Below are 19,735 nucleotides of genomic sequence, written 5' to 3'. Positions count from 1 at the left end.
TCAGCTTTTTTAAATTAGGGCCAGACTCGGTGTGTATTAACCTGCTTATGTGTCCAGGCTAGACACTGCAAAGCCAAAGGATCTGTGCAATATTTTCTGAGGAAATCCACATGGGCTTTTTCGGGAGCAGAAGAATAAAAATACACATTTCTTTGGGAAAACAGATTCTTTTTTCTTCAACTCCATCCCATGTCTTCACTTTCCACAGCCATGTAAAAAGACATGTAATATGGTGCTTAGGGACATGGTTTAGTGGTGGTTTTGGCAGTGTTAGGTTGATGGTTGGACTCGATGATCTTAAAGGTCTTTCCCAACCTAAATGATTCTGTGATTCTGTGTGTCTTACCATCCAAACTCTGTGATGCTCCTAAGTGTCTGAGGGACTTGGAATATACTGGTGGGAGTCACTGCTGCCTAAAGTTAGACATCTAGTCTAAGGAATTAATTTGGGATGAGTCACCCTCTTGCTTTCTTCATTGACTGTAGTGGGAGCCTACACAACCAGCTCCAAAGGAAAGCGTAACCTTTCAGGCAGCTAAACTTAGATGATATGAAGCTTTCCCCCAAAGTAGCTTCCCTGAAGCCAGTGTGACTGCAAAATTGGTCTTCTTTGGCACGATTCCAAATACTGTGCTAAACAAGGGCCAGTATATGTATTTGGAAATAAATAATAAATTTAGTTTGCTTTCCTGAAGGAAAGGATATGCTCAGCTTTAGAAATCTCTACTCTCTTCTTCACAGATCTCTTTGACAACTACATGCAGCAGGACGCACATGAGTTTTTAAATTACCTGCTCAACACCATCGCAGACATCTTGCAGGAGGAGAAGAAACAGGAAAAGCAAAATGGGAAACTGAAAAACGGCAACATGAACGAAGCTGAAGAGAACAACAAACAAGAACTCACCTGGGTGCATGAGATTTTTCAGGGAACACTGACTAACGAAACTAGATGTTTGAACTGTGAAACCGTAAGCATTGAGAGAGCTTTTTTTTTTTTTTTGGTTGTTGCCCATTAATAGATAGATACATTTTATATATATAAATATATGAATCTTTTCAGACATCTGAGAATTGTGGATATTCCTGTAGACTTTACTTCTTGAAGTGAGTATATTCTTTTCTAAAAATTTATTTTTCTAAGCATTACTTGGCTAACCTGTGCCAAGTTTTGCTGTCCTAATGCATACCTCTACAGTTGAAACCTTTTCAAATTAATCAATACCCTTCCTTATTATGGTAGCTTTGGGAGAAGATATTTATATCACTATTACATGATATATGTGAAATGTTAAGATGAATTTGTCCTAAGAATGTGACTGGCATATTGAGGGTTTGTTATTAACAAACCATATATTTTCTTTTATCTCCCTAATATTTTCTCGAGGATGCTGCTAGTTTGAAGTCTCTTACGTTTGAAGCATAAGTAAAAATTACTTTTAATTAGGAAACCTGATAAGTCTCCTGTCAAGTTCTGTGGTTTTCAATCACATACTCCTACTTCAAGGGAAAAGAAATTATAATAATAATTTAAAAAGTTTCTCTCTGTGAGGTTGCTATGTTGAAAGAGTAACACAGACAGAAAAAAAATCTGTTTTGGCAAGAACAGTGGCACTGACTTTCCAAAAAGGTTGGAATTAACCTCACCTAACCTTTGCTTTGTAAAAGGTAGGTGTCAAGGATGAACTAGTTTTTTCTCAGCTCCTTCTGTAGATGATGGATGTTGCAAAGAGCTCCTGCAGGAAGCTCTCGCCATCCAACTCTCAGCTGTTTCATGAAAAAGAAAGTTTTTAGCAGTATCAGGTATTCTGCTCCATAAGGCTCCACGGTGCTACTGAGCTGTTGCAGTTGTTGGTGCAGCAATGCTGTGAGCTGGGCCAGCAAAGTGATCTGGCCTAAGAATAATGTGCTTTGAACTCAGAGCAGTACTACCACCAAGGCCTTCCTCTAAAGAAAATGCAGCTTTAGATTATCTGCATTAAGAGGGGAGAAGGTGCCCAGAGAAGGTACCTTCAGACAGCAAGCTGAGGTTACATACCTAACTTTAGAGAGTTGAAGTTAGCTGGGATAAACCCTACCCATGCTCTACCATATGAATAAAAGAACATAGTCCAATATTTCTAATCATAAAGAATAGTTCTGCACTCCAAGAAAATATGACTTCTCCAGGAACTTGGGTCGGGGGTGAGGGGAAGAGATACAGTGATAGTCAACATGAAAAAGGTGTTGGACCAAGTTTGGCATAAGCTTATATAAGTGAAAACAAAAGAGAGACGTTGAAAATTAATTCTTTAATCTGTTTCCATTATAAAAACAGAAGTAATAACAGCTACTTAAAATAATGAAAGGGTAACATGATTTTTCAACTGGCAAGCATCTCTAAATGGTTGTGGCCTAATTCTAAATTAATATCCAGTATTTACTCAGACAAACCATACTGAAGTCAGGATGTGTCCTTGGGTAACAGCAAAACAGCATAATATCCTGTTTGTAATTCAAAGTGACCAAGCTTTATGGAAAAAATAGCACTAGGTATTGCAGCTGTAGGAATACTTGTCTGTAGCTTCCTGTGAATGCAAAAATACTGTTTAGTACTCAGGATACTTTTTCCAGTTTGTTTTTTTTGCATTATTTTATCTTGAAATCTTTGGGAGATAGTAAAATGCATTAAAAGATGTTCCTTTGCTAAAATATACCTATGTAGTGCATGAAAAATCATTTGGATTCCAGCAGTTCTTATTCTCCTTTACAAAGAGTGCAGTTTGAATCTGGTTTTCCAGCTGCCTTTAGTTTGGGTCTGTATTATTCCAGCTCCAACTAACTCATCTTCTGCTTTCAGTAAATATTTGATGTGCTGAAATCAATAACAAAATTCTGAGCTGCTTTGTGGTATTCAGATGAAACGCTATACTTGCCAAAGACTTTTCCAAGTATTTAAGCTCTTTCTTGATATGCAGTGAACAGAATTGTAGTTCCAGCCGTAGAGACACAATGTTCTCTGAAGCTTTGTTGCTCCATCTTTCAAATTCTAGCTGTATGTTTATACTGCAGTTGATTGGTGCCAGTTTTGTGGTTTCCTGTCCCTTGTGGGTCGAATCATGTCTCAGGGAGGATTTTGGTTTGAAGAACTGCCGTTCATTTTAATTGGGTGCACGTTATGCCTCTGTACCTCTCTGATACTATCAAAATTCATCCTGCTAAAAGTGTTTGTCTGGACTGATAAGGGCTGTATTCACCGTGTTTATGGGATCCCTGACGTAACGCAGAGATGAGATGGAAGTGGCACATAAATTTGACATCCATAGAATTGCAGAAATGTGAGCACAAGGGACGTGTATCAGAACGTGGCTTCAACCCCTCACTGAAGTTCTTGATTTGAAATACAGGACAGGACAGTGATCCTATCATCTGGTTTTGTTATTCTAAGAAAATGCAGTCATAGGAGGCAAAACACAGAGTTTTCATACAGCATTTTATAAACAGAATTGATTGTTATGAATATGACTAAACTCACGTGCAGTAAGTAGTTTTGCAGTCTTCTTGACTCGGTTACAATAGTTATCCATTTGGATAACTTTTTTTTTTTTTAACTTCATCTTCAAGATTAAACACTAAATGAAAAATCATTTTCAAAGGAAAAATCAAGATCGGTCATTCTGAAATAGTTTGAGGTTACTGTTTTAAAATAAAAACTCTTCATTAGATTTTTTTTTTCCTCCTCTTGTTCCATCTAAAAAGATTTGCAAAATTGAAATGATTTTGCCATTATCCCTTTTGCCATTATCACTTTGCCATTTTTACATTTAACCTTTTAATTTTTTAATCAAAATTATTTACCAGGAACAATATTCAATAGGGAACTGCAGCTGTGTCAATCAGAAATATAAAGCCAGTCTTTTGAATGCTCACTGTAGAGAAAACATAACAGGGTTAAATATGACATTTCTTGACAGATGCTTATTTGGAAAATATCTTAATTGCATCCATAATAGTGGAAATAATTACCTAGGGCATAAACAGTGATTATATACTGTAATGCATTATACAAAGGGTAAAGAAAATTCCAGTAAAATAAGAAACTAGGCTTTGTATGTGACGAGAGAACATGTGTAATGCACCAATCACAGCTAATACAGGGGATGATGGTCCTCCCTTAATGAACAGTAGTCTGTGGTCACGGGCCCATGGTTGGTAGCCTTGGATAAGTGGAACAGATGGAAGTTAAATTATATGAAAGCTGGATTGGTAGAGTTACTAATAAATGTAGTCACGCTGAACTAGAAAAAAATTTAAAAGCACTGAAATGAATTATTTTTGTGTAATTTATTTCTACAGAAACTGCTCTATCTTCAGCATTTGCACATAGATAAAACCAGCATTTGGATGTATGGCATTTTACTAAGTCTCTGTTTTACATGTATATTTTTTACAACAGGTTAGTAGCAAAGATGAAGATTTTCTTGACCTTTCTGTTGATGTGGAGCAGAACACATCAATTACACACTGTCTAAGGTAAATGAATGCATCTCTTTGGCAGATAGCTCTGTCTGACTTTGCTAAATTTTCCAAGTCTAATAAGTACAGAAAAGAGAAGTCAAATAACATTGGGTTTTGAGCTTTTCTAAAAACAGAAGAAAAAGACTGTAAACTGGATGTTTCCTCTAATGACAAAATATACACCAATGCAGATTGTTTTACTCACTTTTGCTTTCAATGTATGCATTTGAAAGAAAAAAAATAATCTCTTGGGCAAAATAATTGATTGCCTTGTCATCTGGAAGAATTGCTGCAGAATAATAATTGGCTTCAAAGGGATTTAAGTGTGCTTATCTTTAAGCTTCTACTCAAGTGCTTTGTTGATTAGGACTTATGTGCATATTAAAAGTTAAGTGTGTGCTTTGCAGAATCAGTGCTAGAGTCCCTAGAGGGCATAAGATTTCAAAAATCTACTTTTCTGCCATAAAAGTTTCTTATTCTGTGTCTCATTCTAAAATAATGGGGAGAAGTCTTTTATTCTAAGTTTCAGTTCTGCTCCTAGTACACTCTTAACTATAAAGATCAAACAGTTTTCAGACTTGCATGGATGATTATTCTGAGAGATTTAAAATATCTGGAGTTTTGTCATTGGTACAATAAGCCAATACCTAGATTTAAGACAGTATGTTGCAGCTCTAAGGTGATGATTATCAATTGGTCAAATTACTCTTTCAAGTTCCAGGTACCAAGTTTGAAATTGCATTTAACAGTTATTCTGGAATGCCTAGGAAGGGTCACCTGGCATCTCACCCCAAGCTGAGATACAGAAAGGGAAAGCATATGAGGTACTAACCATTTCCTGAGTCAGAAAGCAGTGATTTCTCCATGGTTACCATGACTGTACTAAGCAACTTCAGTTACATTTTAAAGTGCTGGATCCAGTAAGCATTTTCCTTCTTAGCTTCTGTTCCATTGTAGGATACCGTAGCAGTCCTTAGCCCTCAAGTAGCTTTGGAAAGGAGTGCATTACTTTCTTTTTTTCCCCATTGTCTCTGTCTGTTCATGGTCACCAATAGTCAAACCAGTAATGGTGCTACAGGCTTTTGTTTGCTCCCTTTTAAGTTCTTCACTGCAGCCGCTATTTTGAACTTGTTTTTGTCAGCATCACTTACTCTTCCCTGTGGTGTTCAAAGTCAAGTTGAAATCACACTGACATGCAAGGAGGCTGAAGTGTGCATCTTCTGGGATCCTTTCTGCCCTGAGTTGTTGTTTGGTTCTGTGATGCAGTAATAAGATTGAGCACTGACTTTTTCTTACAGCTTATTCTGGTGAACTTATTAGAAACTGCTGTTGTTACCATCTGTCCTTCAACTTTCTCCAATTTTTTAATTTAATTTCTTAGTTGTTAAGCTTCCTGGAAATGTTTTGTTTGTAAAGGCCATTTATGCAAAGAGACAGAGTGCTTCAGTAAAAAAAAAACCACTCGCATTTCTACTACTGGACAGCCAGTGTCTGTAGCTTACGATGTAGAAGATCTGCATCTGCACTACTGCAACCACCAGGTGAATGGGGGAGTTGAAAGGGACCCCAAGAGGGTTGCCCATAACTCCGCCTCAGACAGGATGCTTGTCCAACCTGTTCCAAAAGATCTTTTAGCAGCAGTAGCTCAATTGCCTATCCCAGTCCTTCCTGTTCTTACCACTAACAAGTTTTCCCCACTGTGTAACATGAATCTTCCTTGTTTCAGTTGAAGCCCATTTCTACTTGCCCTGTGTACTCTGGACATAAGCCAGGGGTTGCTCTCCTTCCTCTTAACAGCAGCCTTTTACATACAGGAGGAATGGCATCACTTTCTTTTAAAGTTGAACAGCCTAAGGTCTTTCAACCTTTCCTTCACAGGCTATCTTCTCTAGATCTCTGCTCATGTTCATTACCCTGCGGCCTTCTCTCCAATTGAACCTCTCTCCAACTCTTATCTTTCTTGAAGTGCAATTTCCTAAAATTAGGTACAATATTCCAGCTGAGATCTACACAACCCTTAGAAGAATGGATGCTCCAAAAGCGTGTTTGTATATCCCAGTATAGTACCTGCCTTTACTCCAGCAGAATGACAGGCATTGTTCCTTTTGGAAATAAAGGGAAGAAGAATCCCCGTTTTTCTTTTCTTGGGGTGGGAGGTTTACAGATTAAACAGGAAGAGAGTCATCACCTACCATCTATTCTCTATTCTGAATGTCTTGTACACTAGTAGCACGTCTAGTTCTGTTGAGAAAACAAATATCCAGTTAGAATATAGATTTCCTCTCATTGTTCTATGGTATTATGCATCATTAAACAAAGTGTAAGTGCTTTTGTGATTTCGCCAAGTTATTAAGTTATTACTCTTTTTGGAACCTTTGCTGTTTCCTTTTTTTTTTTTTCTAACAACTGCTTTGCTGTGTACAGCTTTGAAAAAGTAAGTTAAAGAATATCTGTGCAAGATAACATTTAAGTAGAATTAATTTCTTTGCCACTACAGACAAATGTTCTTTTTAGTTATTTTTGTAGCTTTTCAAATTGAAAAGGTCCTTGTGTACATAAGAGGTCCAAAGAATACAAGCCTCTGGCGTAGTCTAACTCCACAGGGTAGACTATAGGACCTGAAGCAATCGAAGTCTAATAACAAATATAGTACATATCCATTATTTTTATTTCCACTAGGAGTTGCAAAGTTTACCAGTCCATTTGATCCTGACTTTTAACTAGTGCTCTGCCTGTGCTTTTTCATTCCACTAAGAATTCTCTCATCTCTTAAAACAGAATATTTGTTTTATTTATACACATAAACAATAGAAGGTATCTTTCACGTTATAGCATAAAGGCTGTAGAGACATGGACTGTGGAAGCACAGTCAATGATAAATTAGTGTACCTTCAGCAGGTGTATTTAAAAATTCTGTTAAAATACCTTATAAATAGAATGCAAATTGGCCTGTTAATGGAATAGGAAATTAGCTCTGCAGGTATAAAGAGAAATTCCTCAAGCCTATAGCTCTTGTATATGCAGACTTTGTGTGAACTGCAGTCAATGATCTGTTATTTTTAACTGTTCAACATCTATTAGACATGCCATGCTCAAAACTCTCAATTGCTGAAACAGCTACTGAAGCTGCAGTTTTAAAGGGCAGCAAAGGCATCTAATTCTCACCCACAGACCTCCCTTCCCCCAAGGGAAGAGTTATTGCATATAAACACGCCACCAGTTTTGTTCCTGGTGCAAAAAAGGAATTAATATGTGTTGAATAAGTAAATTAGTAGTGTTTATAAATGCTATGACCATGCCTTACCTGCTTTGGTAGAACAGGGTAACAGTCTGTCAGGTGGAAGTAGAAGACAAAGGAACAAAAGAACAGTCAGGGACATGTAAGGGAATGTCCCTCAGCTTATCAAGTATTTGCATATTTCTCCAGCTTTCATAGACGTCGTTCCCATAGCAGTCAACTTACCATTTAAAATGTTAAATATTACTGGTTTCAGAAGAATTAATACATTTTAGAAGGAATTCAGAAACTCTTTAAGACTCATTCATTTTTATGGAAGGCTTGGCATAGAACAAACTGGTATCTATCAAATTTCTACCATCTGTACATGTTCCTTTATGTTAGAAAAAATATTATTTCTGTTGCTTCACCTTGAGGAGGGAAGGAAACTAATAAATTCCATAAGTTTGTTTGTGGATTTTTTTTAAGTTGAGACTTTAGGCTTTGAAAATAAACATCAGACTCTTTCCTTAACAGAAGACCTAAAATTTACACAAGGACGTTCTACTGAATCTTGCAGCATTCCCCACATATATAACCCACCTCTAAACTTTTCTAATGTTTCATCTCTTCTCTTATGAGTCCCTGAAAGGTTACCATGGGGTTTTTGTCTTTAAATTCAAATGTGAAATCAGATATTTGAGATCAACGTTTACCACCGAAGCAAATTGTTTCCAGTGATCATGCTTTATTTTGATTTTAGTTAAAAAACTATTCTTACGATCAAAGTTTTGTTGCAACTTACCTTTTAAGAGATGCATTTTGTCCTAAATTTCAGCACTTTCTGATCAAATTGTGTAAAGAAAAACACCTAGTAAAAGCTTTCTCAGTATAAATATTATTCAGTCTTATGAAGTGCCTCTCTGGCATGTTCTATCAACCTTAAAGAACTTAAAACTTGAAAATGGAAAATCCTCCCCTTTTATGAAGTTATGTAAATACGTTCTAATACTTATGCCCTGGCAATCTATATCATCTTCAGCTCTCCCAGCTATCCCTGTGGTGATGATGCCAGGTAGAAATAATTGTCCAGAATCTTCCCTTTGCTTTTGCCTTTGTAAGATGATTGCCTTTGTAAGTTTATTGGGTCTGAATGCATCTGAATTTGTTTGGAGTTCAGAAGCCTATTAAGTACAATGTAGGGGCAATTAACGGGACTGTTCTTACTTCAGATATATCTATTTAAGGCCCAGAGTCACAAGAAAACCTGTGTGCTTAAGCCGGAAGACACGTGCTTATATCTGCTTTTCCAGTTCTCAAAACACCTGCTCAGCTGCAATGTAACTCTAGAGGTGACAAAAAATTACTGTCATTTTTTTTACAGTTAAGTTTTTTTAGGTACCTACAAGTCTGTTCCAAAGCACATCAGCACTGTGACTTCCAACAAATTTTCTGTGAACTGACACTATCAAATCAACCTTCCTCTGTCTCTCACTTCAAAAGCTCAGTCCAGAAACATTTCCAAGTGTATTTACTTGAGAAGATTTACAAAATCTTCTGTACTAGCTAGCACTTTCCTTTTTAGACAGCAAGAAGGTATAATGAAATCACTGCTGGGTGACAGTTCATGAGGTTAGAGGATGCAGAAAACTGGGTTCAATTTATTTCTTCTGTGTAAGAGGATTCAAACCTGTCTAACAGAAGAACAGCACAAATTTGAGCTATTTGAGGATGACAGAAGTGCACTTGAAGCTGTTCCTTTCTGCAAATAATTTTAAAAGGGACTGGTTGGATTGAGAGTCTACACCCAAGTCTAGGAAGCCCCTTGACATGTAAGAGACCAGGAAATAAGTCCCATTTTGAGACACCTGACCCTCCACCTGTATCCTATGAAGGTCCTCACCTCCTAATGCAGGGCTGTCATAGCAGCCAGAAACAATAAGTCCCTTTGCAAACCCCATGGAGTTGCTTTAGGTGTTTTAGGAAACTGGACTCAGAGGAGAGAGGATTTCATTGTGTGTGTCTTTTTAGGGTTCCGGTTCATCAGCCCAAGTGGGGCAAAAGCATTAAGATCTTTTAAGAACTGATAATTTTATTTATTTGCAGAGACTTCAGTAACACAGAGACATTATGTAGTGAACAGAAATACTACTGTGAAACTTGCTGCAGTAAACAAGAGGCACAGAAAAGGTAAGCAAAGAGCAGGCTATTTCTCCGTGTCCTGGGCTTTGACAAACCTCCCCCTTGATATTTATTGTGTTTAGATACCTAGAAGCCTTACACCCCGATTGCATTCTCTGTGTGGGCCAGAGAACCTCCAGACAGATTCAAAGCTAGCATGGGTCTTAATCTAGAAGCTACTGCTAGTTGACTACTGCTACTTACAAAGTGCTTTTATGACACAAATGTTTACTCATTAAGGAAGACAGAATGGCTTTGAACTGGCCAGGTCTTTACCATGTGCATTCTAACGCTTTCACAGGATGAGAGTAAAAAAACTGCCAATGATTCTTGCCTTACACCTCAAGAGATTCAAGTACATGGAGCAATTGCACAGATACACCAAGCTCTCTTACCGTGTGGTATTTCCTCTGGAGTTACGTCTCTTCAACACATCTGGCGACGCCGTCAACTTGGATCGGATGTACGACTTGGTAGCTGTTGTTGTTCACTGTGGGAGGTGAGATACTTTCAGGTACATCTCGAGATATTGCCAGGCATTTCCCAAGGGCAGAGGCATCCCTGACAAAACACGGGGAGGGTGGGAAGGAGGACATAAACCCTGCTGCTGCACCAACTTACCTGTGTCTTGCCTGAATCTCTTGGCCACCCTTCCTCATAGTAAATCTGTACGTGTTTAAAAAACAGCACCTCAGGCCTAACCAAAAGTCACAAAATTGGCTTAAAGCTGTCTCATTCCTCATCAGCCCCCGTAGAGAGCTTGGGAGCCAGGACACTGTGAGGGCCAGATGTTGCTAGCATTTAGGCCTTACAACAGGTCACCTTGGTCTCCTGTCAAGGCAGTGAAAGTGATAGCTTTAATAAAGCTTCTCACATATGGGGTGATGTCAAATATGAAACAAACAGAAAAATCCTTAGTTCTCTAGGAATAGGACTTGTTCTCCCTCTTCTCAAAGCCTGTATATAACAAAATATTCCCTGTTGATACCCAACAATTTGCCCCCTTAAATTTAGTTCATAACATTTTTAAAATATTTGCAGTAGTTGATGCCTGCCATGAGCAAATTGTTAATTGTTCTATAGGTTAATTTGCAAATGGTCACGGCACAGATGAAAACAACACATTTAGCTTTCAGTTGATGAAATCTTTGCAACAAGTCAGTAAAAAGGTGAAAGGAATAAATGTCTACTGTACCACCAGGGGTGGGTTTACTATGTTCTTTGTAACATTTAGTTAAAATTCAATCTGCTTCCATATAGAAATGTGACTTATCAAAGTAGACTCAATAGCATCTTCTAATATTTTGGGGTTTGTTTTGCTTTCTAGTGGACCGAATCGGGGGCATTATATTACTATTGTGAAAAGTCACGGATTTTGGCTCTTGTTTGATGATGACATTGTAGAGGTCAGTATGCCAAAGGTCATGAGCACAACCTTTATGTTTATGTTTTCTATTTGGGGTTAAAAATTCTGTTCCAGATCTGGGTATAGATTACTAGTCTGCAAAGCCACGGTTTGGTTGCAATGTGACATTTAGCTCAACTCTGTTAAAAGGTAAGATTGCAAACAAAATTATTAATCCTGGAGTTCTTCCTCTGTCAATGTCAGAGGGCATGTTTTATTTCAGAGCAACATCAAACGTTTTTAATATCAGACTTCAAGGGTTTAATTTGGAATGTTTTCTATATCTAATAAAATCAATTTAATTCATTAAACCCTAAAATATCCAGGAGCTATGTTGCAATCCTTGGCAATATCACTTGGCAAAATTGGACTGGGGAAAGCTAGAATGGCTGCAGAATTTTAATTTTTGAACAACTGGAAAGTTACAAGAAAGTCTGGATTCTTTAGTCGATCTGGGTTTGTCTGAATGTAAATTAGAGTGTGATCTAGCCCACAGCTATTACAGATTCTGTCTAAGAAAGTTACAAGAAAGTCTGGATTCTTTAGTCAATCTGGGTTTGTCTGAATGTAAATTAGGATCTAGCCCTCAGCTATTACAGATTCTGTCTAAGCCATTCTGCAGTTCATTCCTAAGCAAAGCCATTATGTCATTGTGGCACCTTGGCAAAATTGAGGTCTTGAGTCTGATTTCCCAGGAGTAAATCCAATGAAGGAAAGCAAGCTCTGTGACACTGGATGGGGCATGTCTTGAGAAGGATTTCTGGAAATTTCAGAAAGATGGGATCACATGGCTACATTGATGTGTTTTAACCATGTTCAGTACTGCATTCCAAACAGTCTCCCTCTTACTGGAAAAAGCCTAATTCAGTTAAGTTCACTGAGACAAACTTTCCTATTGACTTCCACAAGTGAGACCAGTAGGGCTTAGTCCCTGAACTTAGTCCCTTTCGCTGCTTAAATTGCAAACAGGATTTGCTAATTGCTACCCTGAAACAAATAACTGAATTTGTCTCTCGTGTTTATATAGTCATTTCATCCATGTTTGCCATTTCTCTTACCTAACAGCACATTAAATGTTTTTTTACTTATTTTGCAGAAAATAGATGCTCAAGCTATTGAAGAATTCTATGGTCTGACCTCTGATATATCAAAAAATTCAGAGTCTGGCTACATTTTATTCTATCAGTCAAGGGAGTGACTTGGCAAACTACGACAATGGCGCACAACGATGCTGCACGCGAAAGAAGGTGACGGCCCCCCCTTAGCTGACTTTTACCCAGACCACATCTTGTATGGCTGAACAACGACACACTCTGTCTCCTATTAAATGGTCTACGTGATATTGGCTATAACCGTCCATTTTTGACATCAAGAACTTTGTTTTGGAGGGGGGGGAAGGGAGTTGTTTGTAGTTTTTAAGTCTGATTGAAGAGTTAATTGCAGTCAGATTTTAGTGGAATTTATATGGACTAACATTTACAGATAATAAGATTTGGATGTCAACTGTTAAAACCAATCCAGATAGAGTAGTATTTTATATGGAAGTGTTCATTGCATTTAGGGCAAAATTGTTTAAAACTTTCTAAATGGCTTTGGGGTGTGTTGATTTACAAAGCATTCCTTTAAATACACCCTGACATATACTTACCCATTTTAAGTGTAAGGGAAAAAAATCTGTTTCACAATGACTGGAACTGTGGTTCTATAGGGGACTTTTTTACATGTTATTCTCTGCTGCAAAAATCTTCCAAAATCATTTAAGCTTTGGGTTGTTAAAAACTTTCAGTGTGTAACCTCAGGCCTAAAATTCACATAGAGGGGTTTAAATTATAGCGGATCTAAGTAATTCTGTATTTCCAGTCACTTTGTTTATCATGAGATAGTACAGATGTGGTGAGATTTCAGAACTTACAGAGCACTGGAATAAAGGGAGCGAGATGATACATACGACACAGGGATAAATTACATTTCTAGAGACTGAGCTTATCTTTCCATTAAAACGATATCAGAGGTAGTTTACTTACTTGAGTTTGGGGAGATTTCAATGCTGCTCGTGTAGAACATATCCATGGGACTGAAATTACACAGTCCAGTTAAATAAGTGTTGTTCTTACAATGCATAAAACATGGCTTGATACTGCAGTTTTCTGAATGTCCATAGGTCCCATTTTCATTTCTGAAGACAGAGTCCATTTCTTAGCAACATAACATGATGTGTAACAACCATTAGTCTACACAGGCTGTCACATATATATCATCTCTAACATTGTGGCCGTGTTTGACAGCATTTGGGTCACCACAGGAATGGATAGGGCTCTGGAGTGTCTTATTTAAGAAAAAAAAAAAAAGCTTAGTTTGTAATTCTGCTGGGTGAAATGGGCTGGCACTAGTCATGCACTGACTAACAAAACTGCTGAGCTCACATACTAGAATTTGGAAAAGAATGAATGTAGAGGAAAGTATCAATAGGGTATGAGAAGGGATCGATAGCAGGTGAGGCAGGGGTAGCCCTGGGTAACTACCTTGGTTGGACACTGTCACTCCATCCTACAATTCTTGAACGTCAGTATCCAAATTCCTGTTTCAATGAAGTCAACGGCAAAACCACTCTTTCTGTCTTCAAGGGGACTGACAGTTGGTTCTAGTATTTACAAAGAAATATTCTCATCTCACAAAATGTATTTCTACCTGTATTTTATTCACTCTCATTTAGTATTTATTAGACAATGTTGCTTTTGGACCTCCTTTTCTCTAAAAAGCCTGCCTGACACTTTATGGCCAACACTCCATTTCAAGAAAAGGCTTTTGAAGTGCAGCTAAATCTTCTATTTTAGTCTTCTGTAGGAAAGAGGATAACCTTTTTCATTGTAATCTACTGTGAATGTGAAATAACTTTTGTTAAATAATGATGAAAATGAAGTACTAGCTTCCACTGTAACATCAACTGAAGGTCAATTGGATTTATCCATGGCCATTTTGCAAACTAAGAAAATGTAGCACTTTACACCAAAAGAGAAACAGAAATGGACTTTTCATCTAACATTATTTGTGATTTATCCAGTTATTATACCAATACAAGAAAACAGACGTAGAATGTAACCTTAGAGTATTTACTTGGGTGAAAAACAGTAGTGAGCTACAGAGATCACTCACAGGAATGAAGGCTGGTGTGCAGGCTCAAGACTCATAATTGGGATGCAGCTCTGGTTCTTTTATTGATGTTAGAATGAGATGTTCTAGCACAGAAGACAGGCATCTTACAGGAGACTTCAACTCTCACTGAGGCCCAGGAGCTTTGCCACCGAAAAGCTAAGCCTGCAGATCACTCTTTAATGGATTTATTTATATGCATTCTGAATTGCCATATAAAAATATAATAAATCACTTGCCTTTTAAAGTGGGCAATGTTTCCTCGTGAATGAAGGCACTTTCTAGATCCAAAGGTCTGTACTTCACAATTTACTGCTGGACATCCTTAGGGCATTCTGCAATTCTAAAACAGGAAACAGAAAATATATTCTTGAGGTATCGTTTGAATGTTTAGGGCCCATGTTTATATGAAAAGTAACTTTTCATAAAAATAATTTTTAAATCGGTTCAATTTTAGGAAACATTTTCCATATTTCAATTGACTTATCTGAAAATTGATTTTTTTTAAGTTAGTAATATGAATTAATATTTAAAAGCTAAAGTACAGGATAATAATCTTTGGTTTTCTCCAGCTGCAAAACAGCTCATGTTGTAAAACATACAGATGATTACAGTATGTTAATGAGAGAAAAATTACTAGAACAAGTCTTTTCATAAAATATGAAAAACTGTTTTAAATTCCTGCCAGCCCATGACAAGATCACAGCATTGGCACCACAGTGATCCAACATCAGTGGTCTGTCATCAGCTCTGAAAAATACTCACTTCATGGTAACACCAGCTAAACACGAAGGAACATTTTCTTTTGATGAAAAAAATAAAAATAAAAATTGCAGTCACAATTCTATAAATTATATCTAATGTGTACTGAATGTCTTGAATTCAGTCCAGCAATAGCTTTCCATCACGGGTGGATGAACAGTGCCAGTCTGGGCAGCAGAACTTCCCCTCTCTGTCAAATTAAGAACATTCACACAGGTGTTGCAGGATTGGGACCCTCACAGGAACAATCATATGATGTAACATATTTTAGTTGATTAAATAAAACATAATCCTTTTTCTCTTATGAATAGATTTCCAGTCCCTTATGAAAGAATGGAAAAATATCTAGGACAATAAAGCTTTTCAGCCAGCAGCTAGAAAACAAAATTGTAGCACAGATGTCCAATCGTATTCTGTGCTTCCCTAAAATAACTATTTTTATGGTGTTGGGTTCTGAATTTATTAGACCTAATGACACCTGAAGTTTTCTACTTCTTTCACACACCATTACTGAGATTGTCAGAACATGCATCCATTTATAAATCTTAGAAAAATGAACATTTTTGCCCTGTACTGTTTTTCCACCAAGCCCAATGAAGTACTGCAGTGCTGATGAATCAGTTATCTTAGAGGATGAGCTCAGACCTCAACTTTTATGTTTCACAGAACAGGCTGTCAGGATTTTATGTAATTTCTATTTTTGGGACATAGCAGAGGGAGGCAGAAGAGGGAAGTGATGGAGAAACCATACCAGTGAAGCATAACACCTTGTTGAAATTAAATCCCCAAATTACTCCTGCCAATTTTGTTTTAATAATTTACAGTTACCTCAGAACGGTAGATTACATCTTACAAGTCTTGTCTCTCTAGCAGTTGGGGTAAAGAAAATAAAGCAGTAGGTGTTTCCTTCGCATTAAGTTTAATAAATATGTTAAAAACCTAACTCAGCTGAAACTGAAATTTACATTACACTGTGGGCCCTAAAGTGCTGCCACAACCTGCCTTTTATCTCCAGACATTACATTTCCTTCATCCATCTGCTGCAGCATCACGTACTTGGGACCCGAGCCGACAGCTTGCAGCTGCCAGTGATTCCATGCCTCTCAGCAGCAGCCCCTTCTTGTGTTCTCCCTTTTCTGCTGCTTGTGGCTGACAAGTGAGAGCAGTATCTTACAGCTGAATGTGGGCTAGAAATTTGAAGAAGTTTTGGCTGTGTACCTGTTCTTTGCTAGTACCGTTTATCAGTGTTTGTTTTAATTTATTTCTCTTTTGTTGGTCTGTTATTGTATTTGTATAATAACTTATGTAGTTAATATTATTAGGGTTTTGTTTTAATTTTTATGTACTTTAATTTTTTAAATGTAATCAACCCAAGCACTTTAAACAACAACGTCAATCTTGTGAAATTCCAATCAGCTTAACATTTTGCCTTTGTCTTTTTGCTTTTGCAGCTGTTTGCTTGTGATCCAACGTCTCTAGTTACAGCCCAGTTCCCATTCTTAGGCTTGTAGTCCTAGTTGGGTTGTAAATTTGGGAAGCCCAAATTTGTTCATAGGTAATTGTTCCTACAGAACAAGGAGGCAGTATTTACTACACCTGGCAGTGTGTACCTGAGGATTGCACTCACACTGCACATTTCACAGCCCTTTTTGCACTCTCTGCTAACCCGGCTGAGAATGACTGTGATGCTTTAATCTGTGGCGCAGTTATCAATGACTAATTTAAGAAAATCTCCACTTCTCCCAGGAGAATTCTCTTTTACCAAACACAAGAGTTGGCTGTCAATCAGCTGATGATACAGACATTGCACTCTTTGCCATTTTATCTGTGCTCTGTACAGTCTCAAGCATGAATAATCCTAAGAGCTGCATTTATTCTTGGCCCTTGTCTGAGCACTCGCAAGGAGGGCAATCTTTTTGCATTTTCCTTCTCTCCACTTGGGCTCCTATAAAGGGAAAAGATAATGAAGTAGGAAAAGTGCTGGTGTAAAAAAACCACACCATTTATCAAAGACACTGGATGTTTCTTAGAGGCCAGCATCTGTGGTATCCATATCAGAAAGTCACTGACTTTCTGTGTTGTTAATGCAAGGGTTATTTTTAGTTTTTTAGACTTCATATTCTCTTTGATCAATGACAAGAAACAGGGCTTTTTCCTGTTGCATCAGTTCTATTACTGAGGTGTTTCTTCTCAATTTAACATGGCACTTAATATTTAAATAGCCCTTGGGAAGCCTCAACAGACACCCTTTTAATTTCTTCCAGTTAACATGCATTACTTCAAAGAGATTGCTTGAACCTGTCCACAAGACTTATTCAGATTAACACACTCCTTTTGCATACAAGGTCAAATAACACCTATCAGGAGGTATGTGCCCACCTGATGGGACCATCTGGGCTAAGCCCACACGTCTGTACACACTAATGATTCCTTACCCTCTAGGAGGTTTGCTTGCTGGTTGTGCCTGAATGATTTGAAATGAAACGGTGCATAACTCCCATTATTCATGGTCTCAGAGTTCCTATAATTCTTTAATAATTCTGCTTCACTTGATTGTCAAGACTGCGACTATTGCATGGTGTGAAATAAATTGTGTGTGCCAGTCATGGTGATCAATTTAACAGCCTAGAGCTTCTGGTGAAGCCTGATGCAGGTGGCAACTTCGCTGTATGTAAGAATGTTAAAGAGTAAGTGACTTTTCTGTGACAGCACAGTAGGTCTGCAGGAGGAGCTGGACTGTCATACAGCTTCCTAACCCTCCGCTCACACCCAGCTGAAGTTGGTGCTCCATCCTGTAGAAAATCCTGACCCTTCTCCTAAGGGTTCCAAAGTGGCAGGAGCAAACCCTGTGCAAAGACACCTTGCAGTTCACCAGAACACCTTCCTGGCCACAGGAGATAATTTATGAATGTTTGCAACCCCTCTCTCCCCACTCCCCAAAACATCATTGGTAGATGACCATTCCTTAAAGAGGCTGAGCTTAAACATCAGCTTTCAGTAATGGTGGCCATCTTTGCAAATGTCCCAAGGCAGATTGTGTTCACACTCTAAACTGTTCCCTAGTTCTCTCTCAACTCTCCTTCTACCAGCAAAAGCAACGTCAGGGCAGCCACGTTACAGGTTCAAGTGCTTTTCCTGGAGACAATTTTCTAGCTTCAGTGGCTTTTGTTGAAGAAAAGCTAACACAAGCTCCATGACTTATCCATGACTCTTTAGGAGTAAGGTCACCATACACTGTTCTAATATGAGTGTAGGGTAGGGGGAAGAAGAAAGAGAAAAGGAAGAGATAGGTAAAGGGTTGGTTTTTCAGAGGCTTTGAATATGTATATCTGTTTGTAAATATAGAGTCTCTCTCTACCTTGTCAAAACGATACAATCGTAATAAAACTACTTAAATATTTTGTGCTAGCTTTTTAAATGGAGCAAGAGGTAGTAAAATTATTAGGCACACAATTGGGGATACATAAAAATACTTAATTTCTAGTAAAGCGTACAATACATGGTGTATGTGTACAGTTGAGTATCTGCTCTTTTTAATCATGTACATGTAATTAAGCTGCACTACCTGCAGACCTGTAAGATAAATCTCATGTTGGTTATTAAGGTTGTAACATAAGAAAACAGTATTTTCTCCTGTTAACATGTTTATATTTTACAAAAAATAAACTCCCTAGCTGATCTTGCTTCCATTCAACTTGCTTTGAACTCAGCTGGAGCCAGACTAAGGCTGCCCGTTGATGTTGGGTGTCACACAACGTGCTTCTGAACAGCAGGTACCTGTGTTCTTGCAGATGTTGCAAGGCTGCTGATGCTCACTTTTTATTTCATTTAATGGAATCATTGCATTTTAAGGAGTTCAGAGAATCTTTCACCACCTGGGCTACTTGCCTCCCAAGTGTCCTAAGGGAACACAGTTTGTGTGCAGTTCATGAGTTGTCTGGGTGGAATATACATGTGATTGTGTGACTGAGCTGTACCTGGTTAAAGCACGTCACCAACCTTGCCCAATGTTCCTGAGAACACCTAAAACTGAAGAGAATAAAAAGCAGCTAGAATTGAACTACCTTTTGCATCAGGGAACAATGAAATCCCCAAGCCCTTTAGTCTGGGATTTTTACCTGTGACCAGCAGCATGGGAAAGAGTTCTGCTAATGGTGTCTAAAATTCTGCCAGAGAATTGCAAGATTCATGCAGTCTGCTCATTTTGCTGAAGTTACTCATTAGCAAACACAACCTACTTTCTCAAAAGTGAAATAAATAAAAGGCCAGAGTTTCTTCTCTTGTCTAAATGGATTCTTGTTATTCCCTCAGAATCATTCAGAGAATCAAAATCAAACATAGCTGTCAAACTGCCTGTTAAATTCATAGCTATCATGCTGTAAGATTTACGGCACATCAGACTATCAAAGAACTGGGTTGAAAAACACTTCACATCTTACAGTGCAGATTTCCTCTCAAATCAAAAACCTTGAAGCACCTTCAAATTTGTTCCTGGGTTATTAGAACATAAGCTTTTAACTGTA

General features: G+C 37.9%; 1 protein-coding gene across 1 annotated transcript in view; it reads left to right on the top strand.

The window, feature by feature from the left end:
• USP46 (ubiquitin specific peptidase 46) overlaps positions 1 to 18,901 on the top strand; it is a 34,042-nt gene extending 15,141 nt beyond the window's left edge. Inside the window, exons 4-9 of the mRNA XM_014945589.1 lie at positions 742 to 971; positions 4,436 to 4,512; positions 9,821 to 9,904; positions 10,197 to 10,394; positions 11,223 to 11,301; positions 12,397 to 18,901. Coding sequence (XP_014801075.1) covers positions 742 to 971; positions 4,436 to 4,512; positions 9,821 to 9,904; positions 10,197 to 10,394; positions 11,223 to 11,301; positions 12,397 to 12,498 — 770 coding nt within the window. The 3' untranslated portion in view covers positions 12,499 to 18,901. The remainder of the gene's footprint in view (positions 1 to 741; positions 972 to 4,435; positions 4,513 to 9,820; positions 9,905 to 10,196; positions 10,395 to 11,222; positions 11,302 to 12,396) is intronic.
• The last annotated feature ends 834 nt before the right edge of the window (positions 18,902 to 19,735 follow it).

The sequence above is a fragment of the Calidris pugnax genome, unplaced genomic scaffold (genome assembly GCF_001431845.1).
Source record: "Calidris pugnax isolate Ruff unplaced genomic scaffold, ASM143184v1 scaffold58, whole genome shotgun sequence".
NCBI classification, from domain to species: Eukaryota; Metazoa; Chordata; class Aves; order Charadriiformes; family Scolopacidae; genus Calidris; species Calidris pugnax.
The sequence above is the reverse complement of the archived record's forward strand: the minus strand, read 5'-3'. Positions and strand labels throughout refer to the sequence as shown.